Here is a 16,881-nt window from a genome sequence, read left to right as displayed (position 1 = left end):
TTTTTGGGGGTTGGTTTTTTTTTTTTTTTTTTTTTTGGTATCTTTTAAAAAACATTGTGGTAAAATACACATAACATAAAATTCACCTTTTTAACCATTTTTAGGTGCACAGTTCAGTGACACTGAGTATTTCCACACTCTGGGCACGCAGCCCAATCTAGAGGACTTGTAGGGAGATCAGACTTGGCGCACGTTAGGTGTTCAGTACCCGCGGGCTGGCAGGGATTGTTGGGCGATAGGTAAATTGTGGCACATGGGGTAGGCATCCCCAGTCCTGACTTTCTTATGCACACACTAACTCCAGTCTGAGATGCTGGTCAAGGAGACACTGGCGAGGTACGTTTAAAACTCAATTTCTATTCCTTAGCCCGGCAGGATGATGAGTTCATTGTCTGGTCAATGCCAAGGGCAACTTCCCCTGCCACCCCCAGCTACCCCAGCAGAATAGAGGATACCTCTGTGAAAAAGCCCTCCTATGTGTGTGTTGTTAAGAGGCAACCCACGGCCGCAGCCATGACTAGGACTAAAGTTTTCAGATACGGCCAGCTCAAGGCCAATCTGGTTGAGAACCAAACAAATGGGCCTTTTTATTTTAAGAGATTTTTTTTTTTTTAAACTGTGTGTCAACAAAAGATCTGTAGACAATCTTGTTATACATTTAACACTGCTGACTTCATACGTGTTAAGAGTGCTTACGGCCCATTTACATTTTTTGGTACATTTGTGTTTATTTCTGTGGTTACCATGCTCTGAGGAGGCCACAAAAGCTGGCCTGTTCGGTGGTGGAGCACATTGCCAGTGGAATTTCGGTGAGCCTCACAGTGGTGGAGGGGAGGGCACTGGAGCAGCCAGTGGGCTGAGAGTCACAGAAGTATTGAATTTTGCAGCTGGAAGGGATCTTATATAAAGTAAACCCCTAATTAAAGATGGGGATATTGAGACCCAGAAAGTGGCGGGGGTGGGGGCTGTCACCAAGGTCATACGCCTGGTTAGGAACTCAGCCCAGCCCTGGCTTCCTGGTCTCTAACTCACCAACTTCCAACTTCAGCAGACGTTCCTTGTCCTTGAACTCTGGCTTCCACCACCTAGATGGCTTGAAATGTAATAAATCTAAAGATAAGCTTTCCTGAATCAAAGGGTCTTTCCAAATTCATATATATATTTTGTGCCTTCTTTCTATTTCTTTTCCTGGGTTGGGGTAGAATCAAGCTTTGCTTCTGAGCATACCTTTCTATTTGAGTTTCTTTCCTAAGATCTTGATCTTTCTGACTGTGTTTTGGAAGCCCCTGCTTTGGAACCCCTCTGTTCTGAGGGGAGACCCTGGGTGCCTGGGCCCTCTGGCCAGGATGGCAGTGCAGCTGGTCGAAAGCTTTCTGGCTCCCAGCTTCCTGGTGTGGCCCCTCCTTTCCCAGAATTCTGAAGTCCCATCTGATCGTCCCTGTCCTTTCAGTCTGGGAAGGGACTTGGATGTCAGCTCTGGAAAGAACTCAGTTGTCTGCCACAGGCATTCTAGAGAAGGCAATGGGGAGCTCGCTCTATTACTTGGAGATAGACCAGAGCCCTCAAATTTCTGAGTAAAAACTAGGAAGGTTCTGGGCTTTTAGGGCTCACCGTAGTCCCTGCTACCAAAGCAGATTCGTTAATTGTCTGGACACCGAATGTTTATTGAGGACATAGTTTGTGCTCCCTCCCCCCTCAACAGGAGGTACAAAAAGGAATTTAACTCAGCCTCTGAGTTGGGACCCAGGTACCTAGGAAGGGGGTTAATTACACGTCTGTTTCCTTGTGGTCCTTAAAGAATCCAAGAAAGATGCTAGAGAAGAACGAGGGCATTGCTGGCCCTTGGAGCTCAGTGAGGGCTACTTCTGTCCCGGTCACCTCCGTGTTGCCTGGACAGTGTGGACATTCAGAGGACAGTTTCTTCAGTGCACATCACCTACCCTCTCACCTGTTCTAAAAGAACTTTCATACAGGAGGCAGCTTTTGTGTAGACTGAACTCGGGTCTTATTTATCTGGGTTTGAGTCTCTGCTCTGTGCCCCGGACATGTTACTCATATCCCCGAGCCACCATTTCCTCCTGAATGGAAGGGAGATGCGATAATTCACCTTGTGGCGTCGGGGGCGGGGCGGGGGGGGGGTTCACATAACCTCCCTGACCTTGGATTTCTCCTCTTTACAACGATTTCTCCTCTTTACAACGAGTGGCGTGGGGGTACGTGTGGAGGGCCCGCTGGCACGGGCAGACAGCCAAACGTTATTATCACTCCCGAGTCAGGAATGGGTGCTTTTACTGCTTTATCGCAAATGAGGTTTGAAGGAGTGTAGAGGTGTCCCAGCGTGGGTGGCTGCTGGGGGCCCGTATGCAGATGATGCATGCCCTGGGCTGTGCCCTTTGGACCGCCAGCCCCGACTCTGCTCCCGACAGTCCCCGGCCAGCTGCGCCTGAATGACTCTGCAGGCCACACGTCCCTGGAGATAGCAGCTCAGTGTTTAAGGGTCCCGCTGCAGGACCCAGCTGACCAGAAGTGAGGCTTTGGGTCACCTGCTGACTCTGATGGTTTGGCTCACCACGTTCTCACCGACGCTGATAATCACAGGGGTATGCGAGGTATACAGGGCCAGTATTTGCAGTTGAAGTCCGCGGACGGTGGTCACATAAGATCAGCCGCGAGTCACGAGTCCCTTTTTATTTCTGATGGACCTTGGAAGAATAAGGCCTGGGCTTGGAATAAAACCATTTGCTTTTTGCTTTCGAGGCCTCAGTTACTCCATGAGGGGAATCGAAGCCAGAAGTCATTCGTGACTTCTCCCCCATGCATTATAAGTTTGGCGGATAAAATGTCTCTTGCGGTTTCTGTTAACAAGCAGGAAGATTCCAGGCTTAAGCCGGAGCATAAAAGAAAATTTGAAACTAAAGATTGGTTTTTGGATTTGACTAACGTTTCTAGTATCGTTTAGCCACAGAAAAGCGAACAGCTTTGACTGTATGTGCAGGCTGGTATAGTAAAGTTCAGGATGTTAAAAAAAAAGGTTAATTAGGTCAGTTAGGTGGGACATTACCCTGCCTGTTTCCAAATACCATGAGACTTGATTTCTTATTTTCAGTGTTATTTTATTTTACTATTTTAAAAAATTTCTTTTAAATTTCAGTGTAGTTAATATACAGCGTTATATTCGTTTCAAGTGTACAATCTAGATTACTCAGAGCTCATCAAGATAAGTGTACTCTTAATCCCCTCTGTGTATTTCTTTTTTTTTTTTAAAGATTTTATTTATTCATTTGACAGAGGGAGAGAGATCACAAGTAGGCAGAGAGAGTGGGGGAAGCAGGCTCCTGCTGAGCAGAGAGCCCAATGTGGGGCTCGATCCCAGGACCCTGGGATCATGACCTGAGCCAAAGGCAGAGGCTTAACCCACTGAGCCACCCAGGTGCCCCCCCCACCCCTATGTATTTTACCCATTCCCTATTCACCTGCCCTTCAGTTGGAGTTTTAAGCCCTCAGTGCCCCACAGACATATAGATTTTGGATAAAGTAAGAGAAGGCTGGCATCAGATGCGATCAGAGAGTGGTAGGTAAATATGTCACTGAGCCTCCCACCTCTACAGCAGGGCCAGAATTGGGCCCCACGAAGAGCTTCCTGGTAGCGTCGAGAACCCAGTTCTTTACCTCCGTACTCGTGTTCCGTTCTGCTTCTATGACAGAGCTGGCCTGGGAACCAGGACGATTTTTGTCAAGACATGGGTCCTCGGCCTTCAGAATCTCCCTGCTTCACTTGGAAGAAGAGAGATTTTTGTATTTCTTAGGGGGAGCCTGATCGAGTGAACAACTCAGAATTTTAGGTTCCAACACTCATCGTGAAAAACCAAGGGAAGACTTGAGTGTTGACATTGACTGAGGTCAGAAGGAAGGGAAAGGCAAAGGTGTCTCCCCTGCTCTTTCTGGCCGTCCTTGTTCTTTTCTGACTCTTCTTCTCTGCCAAATCCTCACCCTTGACTTTGGACATCCAGGAAGGATTTCTCCATCAGCCTTTTCCGGGTAGAACCTCTTCCGAATCCAGGCTTCCTGGCATCCTCACCCTTTTGGACACTGGGCCCTGATCTCTGGGATGCTCACCTCCTTTCCCTTCTATTAGGAGGAATGACCTCAGACTTGGTCCGTTGGCAGATCATCTGGAGGTCATGGTGATAAATTAATATTTTCAGATATTAATACTATTGATATCTATGTGTATCAATCTATATATGATTTAAACATAACTGGGTTCATGGTTTAACAAAGTTTTGAGGGGGAAAAGCTTGATAATGGGAAAATTCTACCCTGTTTTAGATGTTGTGGCTTTTCAAACTTTGAGGAAGCTGGCTATTATTTAAGTGGCAAAACACTGGCAAGTTACTAGAGGCCATTGATCCAAAGAACCCTGGATTTCCGGCCTCAGCAGGAGCCGGGGCAGTTATGTGGAGGAGGTTGATTCTCAGGACAAAAGGGTTTATCTTGAACCTGTTGAAGACCCACTACCCCAGTCTGCCCTGCCATCCCTAGGGTGTCTTCCTGACATCCACTGCTGTTGGGGGCACCGAGGCGAGTGTCCTCGGCGCTGTGATGCCTGGCTGCTGCCTGGGAGTGTCTCAGGGGGCTTGTTATCCTGGAGCTGCCTGCCTGCTCCCCGCGTGAGCCTTTGCTCTGGGGTCACCCTCCGCGGGGCCCCGGGACATTGCATGCGGTAGCACTTTGCCCATTTGGACCTGGGGACATTCTTGGCTTGGAAAACAAAGCATCAAACTTGCAGGAGATTGAGACAGGAGAGGGAGGGAGGAAAAGAGAAGGAGGAAGAAGGAAAGAAAAGGAGAGGGAACACGCTCCTGGCGAGGGGTTGGGCTGGAAGTTGAGGGTTGAGGATGGGGGAGGCACGGATCTGTGAAGGGAGTCGAGGGTTCTCGCTGCCGTCACCATCCCCATCCCCTGCTTTACCAAGTGGAAGAAGGACGCATTGTGATCTCAGAGAACGTACGAACCGTGAGAGCATGTGCACTTGGAGTTGGGGCTGGTGGTGTACTGGTGCGTTCGCTCTCTCTGTCCCCTTATGAACCCACAAGGCACGTTCTCTTCTTGTTCTCATCGTATTGGTGAGAAGACTGGGGCACGGAGGGGTGAAGGCCTTTGCAGGAGTTCCAGTCCTTTGGGGGCTTAGCCATAGCCACTGTGTTCTACAAAGTCCGTGGGGTGTGTGTGTGTGTGTGTTTGAACACTTTGCTGTCAACGTTATGACCCAGCTGAGTCAGACAGGTGTGGTGACTCTGCTCCAGTCCTATGACTAAGTGACTTTAACCCTATGTCCATGTTTTCCCATTATTACTCATCCTTGTGAAGGGATGGGCCCATCCTTGTGAAGTGCTGTTTTCTGTGAGTTTCGTGTCTGCTCTGCTCCCCTCCTCTCCTATATCAGGTAGAGCTCTGTTGACAACATTCAGAGATGATAAACATTTACCTGCTCTATCCATCTACAGACTCCATCAGGCACCAGTTATGCCTGAATTTGTTGCTTCGCCTGTAAAGCGGAAAGGGAGAACACTTACTTATTTTGTTTAATGATGACACTTAACGTTTCAGGATGGTCCCGAGGAAGGAGAGGTTAAACCGTGTTTCCTAAAGTGCTTAGCATTCAGCATGGCATATCGTTGGAACTCAAACTATGTTCTGCTTATTTTTGTCCCCCTCTTCTCTGGGTCACCCACTCGGTTGGTGGCAGCAAGCTCAGAACCAGAGCCCTCCCCAACCCATCTGGGTCTCTTCTCATCGAACCCTCTTGTAGCCTCTTAGAAGTTTACAGCTTTTTAATTTGCTTGCACCCATAGATCCTGCCTGGCTGACTTTGAGAAGAATTTTAATATCTAAACTCATGTTGGATGTGTGTGCTGGATCCCAAGAGGCCATGCCTTCATGCTCATCGTGGCAGCGAGGATACTGGGCATAGTGTTCCTACTTTCTGGAGAAGGATGGAACTCTGTCTCTCCATGTTGTCACAAAGCTTTTTATCGATCGATCGATCTAATCTGCCATCTACCTATGTATTTAGGGGAAAAAAGAAGCCTTAAAATGCTAAATATTTCCCTAGGGAAAATGACTACAGTAGCTTTGGTCCTCTTGTTCTTACTCCCCCCCCCCAGGTTCATTCTCCTTACACTGCGTGTCTTCCAGTGAGGTTCAGCCTCGCATCTTGCACTGGGTAGAAGGGATGGAGGGAGAGAGGGAGGGAGGTTGGAGTGTGGGCACCTTTAATAGACTACAGCTGCTGTGGTCTTTCCCTTCTGGCTGCATTTCAAGAAGACTAACATTTGAAGGACAGCCTAGCTGCCCCCAGAGCACAGATATGCCTTCTCTACCCGCATCCCCCGCTGCCTTCCACCCACTTTGGGATCTTCTCCAGGGCCTGCTGCTGTTTTCTGTCCACCCCCTCCCACTTCTGGATGACAACACCTCGAGTTATACTCAAGCAGCTTGTAGTCCTGAGGCATGCAGACACGAAGCACACGCATCGTGCCCTCGTTTGTCAAAGATCCGTTGGGGGAAGAGATCCCCATCAGCGGCCACGGATAAGTTTTTCTTCTTCCTCTTTGGGAACAATCCAACACTTTGTTTAGCACTTCCCTGCCATTCAGGGGCGTCTGTAACACTTCGTTCCTCTGGAGCTTGCGAGCCATTGACGTCATCATTTTTAAGTGGGGAGAAATGATAAACGGCGTGGAAGAACGCATTTTCGTGTTCATGCGTTGTCATTTATGGGTGTATATATTACCATAGCTGGGATCCTCATCCCCGTAATACTTTGAAATCTGCTGCTTTAACTTAAGCCCCTTTCCCATTATTACATTATTACTTCTAGTATCATTTTTGAGTAGTTAATAATACTGTCATTTATTAATGATGTACCTAAGTGAACTATGATTTATGAAATGATTTCTCTAATCCTGGACATTTTACAGTGGTTGCAATTTTTGGCCATTGGAAGGGAAATACAGTAAACATCTTTGTGCATAAATTCTTGAGCTTCTGTTGGATTTTTCCCTTGGTGACATTTCCCAAGAGGGAAATGGCCAGAGTTGAAGGCTGTAAACATCTTCATGGCTCCAGTGGGTTAGTACATGTGGGGATATTAGCCTCTTATGCCAGAAAAATGTCAGAAGAAGATAATACAGGTGAGCAGTTAAAACGATAATTCCCATCCTTAACTCATCTAGACATATGGGAATGAAACTGGGGGTTTGGGTAGATGGGTGCCTGGCTGCCTTGGAAAGCTCTGGCCCTTCGCTACTAGGAGCATGTGTTTCGCTGTGGGGGATAATCTCTTTCTAGCGGTCTCTTGCTTCTGGAGGAAAGGTACACACAGTGTCTGTTCAACAGCCCCCTTCAGCATCCTGCAGCTGCCGCACACTCGTCTTGAGCAAAGCTAAGATGGTTAGACCTCTACCGTATGTCACCGACTCCCTCTGATCTGTGAACCGATCTAGTGTCCGTGGATGAATGTGTATATGTCATGTCCACGGTGCTGAGATTTCGGTTGGAATAGAAGAGGATTTTGAGGTGCTTTTTTTGGGGAATAGTTAGAAAGAGAAGGTATTGGACACCAGGAACGGTAGCTGATCATAGGCTCCTGAGCCCTTACAAACGCCTGTTGCAGATTCCTTTACAGAGTCCTCACAGCCATTCCTGCCAAGTAGATGTATTGTTATCCCCATTTTACAGAGAGGTAACCGAGGCCAAGAGAGTGAGTATATCATCAAAGTTGGATAGGACATGGGCCCGTGTGTATTAGTTTCCTAGGGACACCACAATGACATGCCACAAACTTTGTGGCTTAAAACAACACAAATCTGTTCCCTACCAGTTCTGGGGGCTGGAAGCTTGAAATCAAGGGGTTGGCAGGGCTGAATGCTCTGGGATAGAAACTTCTTTGCATCTTTCTAGCTTCTGGTGGCTCCTAGTAGTCCTTGGTACTTACTCCCTGGCTGGTGGCTGTGCCCCTCCCCTCTCTGTCTCCCTGGGCCTTCTCCCTGTGTGTGTGTGTGTGTGTGTGTGTGTGTGTGTGTGTCCGTCCCCTCCTGTCTTATAACAACGGCGGTCATTGGGTTTAGAGTCCACCCCAGCCAGTATGACCTCATCTTAATTTAACTAACTTCACCTGCAAAGGCTATATTTCCAAATAAGGTCCCATTCTGAGGCTTTCTAAGTGGGCATGAATTTGGGGAGGGAGGCACTTCAATCCACTACACCATATTCTTAGCCAGGACCCCATTCTGCCTTCTAGAACAGGGTGGAGAAAAGGGAAAGAACGAGAAAGCCCGGGCAGGCTCAAGTTTTGCCCAGCTAGCCTTGAGAGAGACAGAGGATGGGTGACAATCCCTGTGTGGCCAAGGGGAGCAGAGGCTTCCCTGAGAGATGGGGTGCCCAGGACCGGCCAACTGCATTAGAGTGAAATTGTTCTGCACAGAGCCCAGCAGCTTTCTGTACTTGAAGGGAGAGACTAGGTGTGGAGTTAACGGCCCGCCGTGGTTGAGCAGCTTGCATAAAGGTTATGTGGAATGTGTCCTTTCTCAAGCAGCCGCGTTATTCCGTCTCCGAAGCTGCGGGGAGACCCCAGAGGCAGACATCAGTGTCTCCAAGTTGTAAAATCAGACTTGGAGCATGAGCCGCAGGGAAGGAAGTGTTTTGGCATATTATCTGCATCACTGCAAAATAAATTTATAAGCATTCCAGGGAAACTGCAGGGGAGAGCATAGAAATTCTCCAGCGCACAAGGAAGGGGAAATGAGAATTAACTGTACGATACCCATAATTACTTATTCAAGGTGTAGAATGTAATTAATATGATCTGTACTGCCAGGGCTGTCTCTCTTGTTTTATTTAAAGGAACATAAAATGTCATTTATAAGGGCTTTCCTAGGTTCACTGCCAATTTCAATTCCTTGAACTCTGTTTTTCCACAGGGTCTTAAGTTTCTCAACAATAAAATTTGTCTACCGCTGTCGCATTTTTGGGAACAGAATTTGGGCGGGGGGCTGGTTCTCCCTTACCCCAAACACTCTGATTCCCCACCTTTGACCAGCCCGAAGGTGCCAGTTCTTGTTAATTCTGCTACCGTGGGCATTTTCATGTCATTCAAGGTGACACCTGTGTACAAAAGAAGCTTCTAGGAAAAACCAAAACTCCAAAACTAAAGCTATAAGTCTAGGATTGTAGCCTATAGGAATCTGACTCTTCCCGTAAGTCTAGTAAGTGTTCATGGCTACATTCAGGGTGGCCTTTGATTAACATTTGATCCTTTCACAAACTTAACCTGCCTTTAACCTTTTCAATTGCATTTAAAATTTAATGGATTTAAAGATTTTATTTATTTATTTGACAGACAGAGATCACAAGTAGGCAGAGAAGCAGGCAGAGAGAGGGGGAAGCAGGCTCCCTGCTGAGCAGAGAGCCTGATGCGGGGCTCGATCCCAGGACCTGAGATCATGACCTGAGCCGAAGGCAGAGGCTTTAACGCACTGAGCCACTCAGGTACCCCTAAAATTTAATACATTTAATGTCCTTTCTGAGTACTTCAATTGCCTGATTAACAAATGAGCACTAGGATATAATATAAATCTCATACCTCAAGCTTAGAGATATGATGACTAGTTAAGTTTTTAAAATGCTCCAATATATATGTGAACAAGATTTCAACTTATAATCTCAAGTCAAATCCTTCAATTAAATCTCCCGTGTTAGGACTGCGAGATAGATCTCCTACTCATATAGGTCAAAATCTTGAATATATTAATCTTACGGGTTTTCTTCTTAAACATTTCTGTACTTATTTTTTTAAAGTCTATTAAAAGATAATTTAGATATAAAATTCACCTATTTTGAGTGTAGAATTTAGTGAATTTCAGTATGTTTTCAGAGTTATATAACCATCCTCACAATCTAAGTTTAGAGCATTTCCGTCACCCTAAAATGAACCTTTCTGTCTGTTTACGACCCTTCACCATCCTCCCCTTAGGCAACAAGTTGAAGAAAATCAACTTTCTGTGTCTGTATGCCTGTTTTGGACATTTTCTGTATTTAATTTGAAATCTGCTGGGTTTTTAAGCAATTCGGTTTTGCTATCTCCATTTTGGGGTCATCTCCAGCAATTTTCTTGGGTTACTGCCTCAGTGGCCTGGAATTTCTCCATGAGGGAAAGCTGAGTGACCCAGTCTGTGTGTATGCGGTGGTAGGTGGAGGGGAGGGGATCGTGTAACCCAAGACCCAGACTCAAGTCCCTTATGCCTAATGCAGATGCTTCTCTGCAGAAGACCAAACCCCAGCAGGTGGTTTCATGCCACTCTGATTGCCCCTTGCCTCTCGCCTGGCTCCCTGCTCCAAGACTGGGTTCAAGTGTGAGCTGCCGGCCGACTCTTGTTGGCGAGGGCTCGCTCCAAGGCCCCCGTTCTGACCTGGCACTCCTCAGCCAGGCTCCTGTGCCCACCTGCTGTTCCTCACAGCAGGTGCTTGCAGGCCAGCTGCCAGTGTGCTCACCCAGGAAGCCTCCGGGTCCCCTCAAGTTTATACTCCACACGCGAGCAAGACGGCTTCAAGACACACATGTTCATAGCAGTGTTATTCCCTGTAGCCAAAAGGTGGAAACGACCCACATGTCTATCGATGGATGCCTGGATACATAAAATATGATATATGCACACAATGAAATATTATCCAGCTTCAAAAAGGAGATTCCAACTTATACTATAATATGGATGCACTTGGAAGACCTTCTAAGTGAAACAAGCCAGGCATCAACTACTGTATGATGCCATTACTAGGAAGAACATACAATAGTTAAATTTAGGGACAGAAAGTAGACTAGGGGTTGCCAGGGGCTAGAAGGAGAAGGGGATGGGAAGTTAGTGTTTCAAGGGTACAGAGTTTCTGTTTGGGATGATAAAGTTCCAGAGACGGTTGGTGGCGATGGTCACGTAGCCACACGAATGTACTTACTGCTGTAGAACTGCACACCCGGAAGTGGAGAAACCGGTACATTTCCTGTAATGCATATTTTTAAAAAATATGCATTTTTTAATGCAATTTTTAAAAAATCGGCAAAACCCCAATGGTGTGATTCTCCAACTCAAAGATCATATTCAAGGGCTCCATCTTGACTACAGAATCAAAGGCATGTTTTCCCATTCTGGCCTGAAATTATTTTTGGAGTGAGTTAGGTACAAATCAGTGAAGATGCCTCAGCCTAGCCAACACCCTTCACAGCAAGGCTCTACCCCCCCACCCCCACCCCCAGCCCTGTCCCTGGTAAGGATGTTCCTGTGACACGCTGCCCTCACTGGTCATAGCTGGGACGAGCTTCCCCCTCCTCTGCTCCAGACCATCCTGCAGGTGCACCGTCTGTGTGCCCTGTGGGTCCTGTCTCCTATCTGGCTGGTCTGGCCTGCCCAAACCCTTCTGAGACATGAATCCCCTGGGGTGCTCCTTTACCTCCTTGCTTCCCAAGCCCCTCTCTGGGGGAACCTGATTCAGGAGGCTACAGACGTGTGTCTTTTTTTTACAAGGACCTCAGAAGACTTCTCAGATTCTGAAGACATTGGATGAGGTTAACTGTGTTTCAGAAATGGTATAGTTTCTTACCTTTTGGGAAAAGATCTCAGATTCATTCATTATTTAGTTCATTCATTCATTCCCCCAGGTGCCGAATTTAGGCACTCTTTTAGGGACCGAGGACATTGCGGTAGAGAAGACAATCCAAGTCCCTCCTCTCATGGGGCTTATAATTTTAACGGCAGCGATGGGCAGTGGCCAGTAAAGCATTTAAAATAAAAAGTCAAAAGGCAACAGGTGCCTTGAAGAAGAATAAAAAGCAAAGCGGAGGGGAGAGCGAGAAAGAGGAGGCAGGCCGTGTTCACTAGTGCGGTGGCGGAAGCCATGACCTGAGCAAGAACAGGAGGAGGAGAAACACGGTAATGGAACAGCAAGCACCCAGGGCCTAATGGGTCGGGACAAATACTAAAAAAAAAAAAGAGAGAGAGGAGAGAATAGAAAATATCAGTTCATCACACCTACACTGGGTGTGAAAGGACAGGAGACAGCCCATCTCTAACTTTGTGACCTTGAACAAGTCACTTACGCACCTGGTGTCCGCTTCTCCACCTGTAAAATGGTGCTGGGGACATGGTCAGTTCCACTGGATTGGGGTTTCGTAACCTTCCAGTGCCCGGCACCTCCTCCCCCTTCAGCTCTTCCATGCTTTCTCCGGGTGGACTGCAAACACGACGGACTGTCCAGGAAGGTCATTTTTGAGCTTCGCATGCTGCCGTTTGCCCTGGTCACTCAGAACCAATTCTGAGGGGGCTTTTCCCCAATCATAAATACCCATTCCCTTTGCTTGTGTGAAAGCCATGGGCCAGATGGCCTCTAAAGCCTCATCTTGTCCTGTGTATGCCTGATTCTGCATTAACCTGTTAGGTCGACAGCTGGTTTGCCCCTGGGCAGGGACCCTGGGCTTTGTGGAAGTGGGCACAAGCCTCGGCTCAGGGGGGTGTTTTTGCAGATGGGCCAGAATCATCTAAAAGAGGGGAATGCATTGATGGCAGAGGCCATTGGTTTGGGCTAACACATTTGATGGCTTGTTCTTCTGGCAGGTTAGTACTGTAGTGTATGTGGTATGTTCTTCAGGACAGAGCATTGCAGTCTCTCTAGGACAGTAAATCTCCTGGCCCTCAGATGAAGCTGTGACTTTTCTCTTCCAGAATTATGTCAAGTGCTTTCACCTAATTCTTGGATTTATACCCTTGATCTTTGTCTGCCGAAAGTTTGATTCATTTTAGTTCTGCCACCCCCTCCACAGGCCAAGGGGCAGGAGCTTCGTGGAGCTTACGGTAGGGAAAGGACACGGGCCTGGGAGTTAGCTATTAGAAGGGTTCCAGTTACTTCCGAATCAAATGAAACCCAAATTCCTCAGTGTTCTTCAGTGGTTTCTAGGAAGGTCTCCAAGAAGGAAAAATAGATCTGGAATGGGTATTGATTAGCTCTGGGTTATTGTAGGGACTGAGAAGGAAAGAAGAGAAAATCGAAAAGCTTAAGTTTGATAATAGTATTAATGATCGTTTAGGTTGGACCCCGGTGCCCTGAGTCTCCTACCTTCAGCGTTCTGCGGCTCCTGAAAAGTCGCCTGCAAATACAGGCGTGTTGAATGTTTTATGAAACTCAAAGCCTGGGCAGTTGGAGGACACTGGGTCAGTACTCAGGACTGCCTTTTTGCCTGGCCTCTCCCAGTTCCCACCTCTGTAAGCTGTAACAAGTCTCATTTCAGAGGAGTGGGAGAGAGCACTCAGGGTTTGCATCCACAGAAATGTGGGTTGGAATCCCAGCTCTGCCACTCACTAGTGTGTCATCGGGGAAATTTTTCAGCATCTCTGAACCTCAGTTTCCTTGTCTTTAAAATGGGTGTACTGTCACCCGCCTCCACGTTGGTGGTGAGGAGTAGAGGAGGGACATAATAAAAAGCTAATGTTTACTGAGTGTTTCTAGAATTCATTTTGGGCACATCACCGTTCCTCAAGAATGGATCCTAGTAATTTTGCCTTATGTTTTGGTTTGTTTTCATTCCTTTGACTGAGAAAGCCAATGAAGTGATTTTGAGGATGTTTTGTGAGCTAACCAACTTTGAACTTGTCTTTTTTGTTCTTTTGCTAAGTGGTTTGGCCTGGTAACCCCTTTTGCAGAAAAAACATCTTTGGTTAAACCCTCCCATCTCTTAGGCAGTTGTTTGATCTCATTCACTCGATGCAGACGAGCTGAGTACTTACTCTCTGCTAAACACTGAGTTGGGCTGAGGGCTTGTGGAGGGGGGTGGATAAGAGAACGCGTAGAGCTGGGCTGCCAGGGACTCAGTTGGGGGATTGAGCTGGCCTTGGACGTGGGAAAGTTTGGCTATCCCCTCCCCTCATTGGGCCACGTTTTCTCTTCTGAAAATGAGTGCGAGGGGTCAGATAGGAGCTAAGACCCCCTCAGGCTCCAAACACGAGTTTGATTCTTAATTTTTTGGCAGTAGCAAAGAGGAAATGCAAAACCTGAACCCACCTGGGCGTGCCGATGTGCTGAACACACGCGGATTCAAAAAGCCTCAGATTCCTTGAGATAAAACTAAGTCTCACAGAGATATAGAACATTTTATTATTTTTTTAAAAAATTTTATTATTTTTTAAATTAACATATGGTGTACTATTAGTTTCAGGGGTAGAATTTAGTGATTCATCGGTTGCATGTAACACCCAGTGCTCATCACAAGTGCCCTCCTTAGTGCCCGTCACCCACTTCCCCCATCCCCCACCCACCTCCCCTCCTGCAACCCCTCAGTTAGTTCCCTATAGCTAAGAGTCTCTCACGGTTTGCCTTCCTCTCTGTTTTTAATCTTATTTTTCTCTTTCCTTGTGATCCTCTGTTTTATTTCTTATAGTCCACATGAATGAGATCATATGATAATTGTCTTTCTCTGACTGACTTATTTCACTTAACGTAATACCTCTATTTCCATTCATGTTGTTGCAAAGGGCAAGATTTCATTTTTTTTTTTTTTTGACCAAAAAAAGGTATTTATTGAACAATTACCCACCACAGTATTTGAGTATTTGACTTAGGCAGGCCGGCTCGAGGGTGTCTCCACCTCCCGATAGGTTTTCAGCCCTTGAGGGCGTCATTGTAGATCAAAGCCAAGGCCCCCAGAAAGGTGACATATTCCTGGAAGTTCACCACCTGGTCCTTGTTCCGGTCCAGGTCCTCCATGAGCTTTGCAATGTCAGCATCCTGCAGCTTCTAACGTGTCAGAAGGGAAATCCAGACTCAATGTGATGAGAACCTCCGATTCTCTCCCCTGCTCCCTCCAGGCAGCCCTCCCTCAGACAGAGGACCCTGCTCTCTCCTCCTCAAAGACATTGGCTTTATTGCTCCACTAACCGCTGGGAACTGACCCATGGTCCCAGTAAGCTGTGTGGGCTCGGGCCCCAGAATATGGGTAACTGAGCGTCAGATGCACCTGGCCCCTCCCTCTCCTCACCCTGCTTCCGAAGGGCCCGGGGAGCGGCCTTACTCACCGCGCCGATGGTGAGCTCCTTCTGGATCAGCTCCTTCAGCTCCTTCTTGCTCAGAGTGCTCTTGTCGCCTTCCCTGCCCGAGTACTTATGGAAGATGGCCACGAAGAGGCCAATGGCCTGGTCCAGGGGGCACACCATGGCTGGGCGCTGGGCGCTGGGCTCAGAGCGCACGGCCGGGAGAGCGTCCGCGGACCCCAAGATTTCATTTTTGATGGCTGAGTAGTATTCGTGTGTGTGTGTGTGTGTGTGTGTGTGTGTATCTATATCTGTTTATTTATCTATCCACCACATCTTCTTTATCCATTCATCCATTGGTGGACATCTGAGCTCTTTCCATAGTTTGGCTGTTGTGGACATTGGTGCTATAAACATTGGGGTTCACGTGCCCCTTCAAATCACTGTGTTTGTATCCTTTGGATAAATACCCAGCAGTGCAATTGTTGGGTCACAGGGTAGCTCTATTCTTAACTTTTTGAGGAACCTCCATGCTGTTTTCCAGAGTGACTGCACCAGGAGAAAATCTTAATATAGTAGCTACAGCAGTATTATTTGTGAGGATTTATGTACCCCTGTTTCCCTCTCCACTTTTTGGGGACGGCTTGGAATTGAGCCAATTCTAAGCCAACTTGTGACATCCGAGAACCCTGGGACCTTCAGCACCTTACCCACTCACCCTGCCGCCATCTTTGTTTTCCTCGCTCTCCCTCCTTTTTCCTCAGGTCTGAATATTTCTTCCAGAAACCTGGGCAAAACCACCAATACGCTCTGATGTTAGCAAGTGACTCAAAGGGGATTTCTTCCTTCGTGTTTTAGAGGGAGGCTGGTGGTCCGAAGGAGATGCTGAACTCTAAGGAAAAAGAGGGCTCCCGGAAGGCTGGGCTTATAGGTGCTCCCAGCAGAGGGCTGGACTCTTTCCACTCTGAGCCCCTCCTTGTGTGGAATTTCAGGTCCCAGGTTACTGAGACAAGAGGGTTTTGTTCCAACAGCTGCCCCAGGAGAGCTAGAGACCATTGGTTCTGCTTCCATGTAAGATTTGGGGGGGGGTGTCCCATTTTTGTATTATTATTATTAATTTTTTCTTTATTGATGGCATTTTAAAATAATATTTATCTTTTTTTAAGATTTTATTTATTTATTTGACGGAGAGAGAGAGAGATCACAAGTAGACAGAGCAGCAGACAGAGAGAGGGGGGAAGCAGACTCCCAGCTGAGCAGAGAGCCTGATGTGGGGCTCAATCCCAGGACCCTGAGATCATGACCTGAGCTGAAGGTAGAAGCTTAACCCACTGGGCCACCCAGGTGCCCCGATGGCGTTTTTTTGTTTTTTGTTTTTTGTTTTTTTTTTTCATTTGAAAAACCTCCTCATTTCAACCAGGATGCCAGGCTTTGGTGGTGGATGGAAAACTGGGCAGGAATCGAGGAGCAGTCTGTCTCACAGCCAAGCTCTGCTTTTTTCTTTCCCAGCCTTTCCTGGGCCCATACTTGTCTCTCCTGCTCTTCTGTTACTGGGTAACGGCCACCGGGTCCTCTGTCTATACCTCCTGCCCCTTGCACTTGACTGCCCCATTTCCAGCCCCTCTCCAGGGCTTACTGAACCCATGGTTCTCTGGGGAAACTTCCAGCTGCCCTGTGTTTAGACATCGGGAACTTAGGGGTCCACTGGTTTTATCTCTGCACTTGACCAAGGAGAAGTCTGAGGCCCGGGGGGACCTGGTTCAAAGCGAGGCTCTGTGGTGGCAAAGCGAGGCGTGGCATCCAGGCCTAC

At 47.4% G+C, this 16,881-nt stretch overlaps 2 protein-coding genes across 3 annotated transcripts in view; one reads left to right on the top strand and one right to left on the bottom strand.

The window, feature by feature from the left end:
• The window catches only part of CHST11 (carbohydrate sulfotransferase 11), a 259,625-nt gene that overhangs the window by 99,933 nt on the left and 142,811 nt on the right, over positions 1-16,881 (top strand). The window lies entirely within an intron of this gene.
• LOC122892554 (protein S100-A6-like) lies at positions 14,589-15,303 on the bottom strand. The gene is made up of 2 exons (XM_044229205.1): positions 15,117-15,303; positions 14,589-14,838 (listed from the first exon to the last, which is right to left on the bottom strand). The coding sequence occupies exons 1-2, from the start codon at positions 15,252-15,254 to the stop codon at positions 14,704-14,706; spliced, it is 273 nt and encodes a 90-aa protein (XP_044085140.1). The 5' UTR covers positions 15,255-15,303; the 3' UTR covers positions 14,589-14,703.

Source organism: Neovison vison, chromosome 12, assembly GCF_020171115.1.
Source record: "Neovison vison isolate M4711 chromosome 12, ASM_NN_V1, whole genome shotgun sequence".
NCBI lineage: Eukaryota > Metazoa > Chordata > Mammalia > Carnivora > Mustelidae > Neogale > Neogale vison.
Note: the sequence above shows the minus strand (reverse complement) of the source record. Positions and strands in the feature narration are given on the sequence as shown.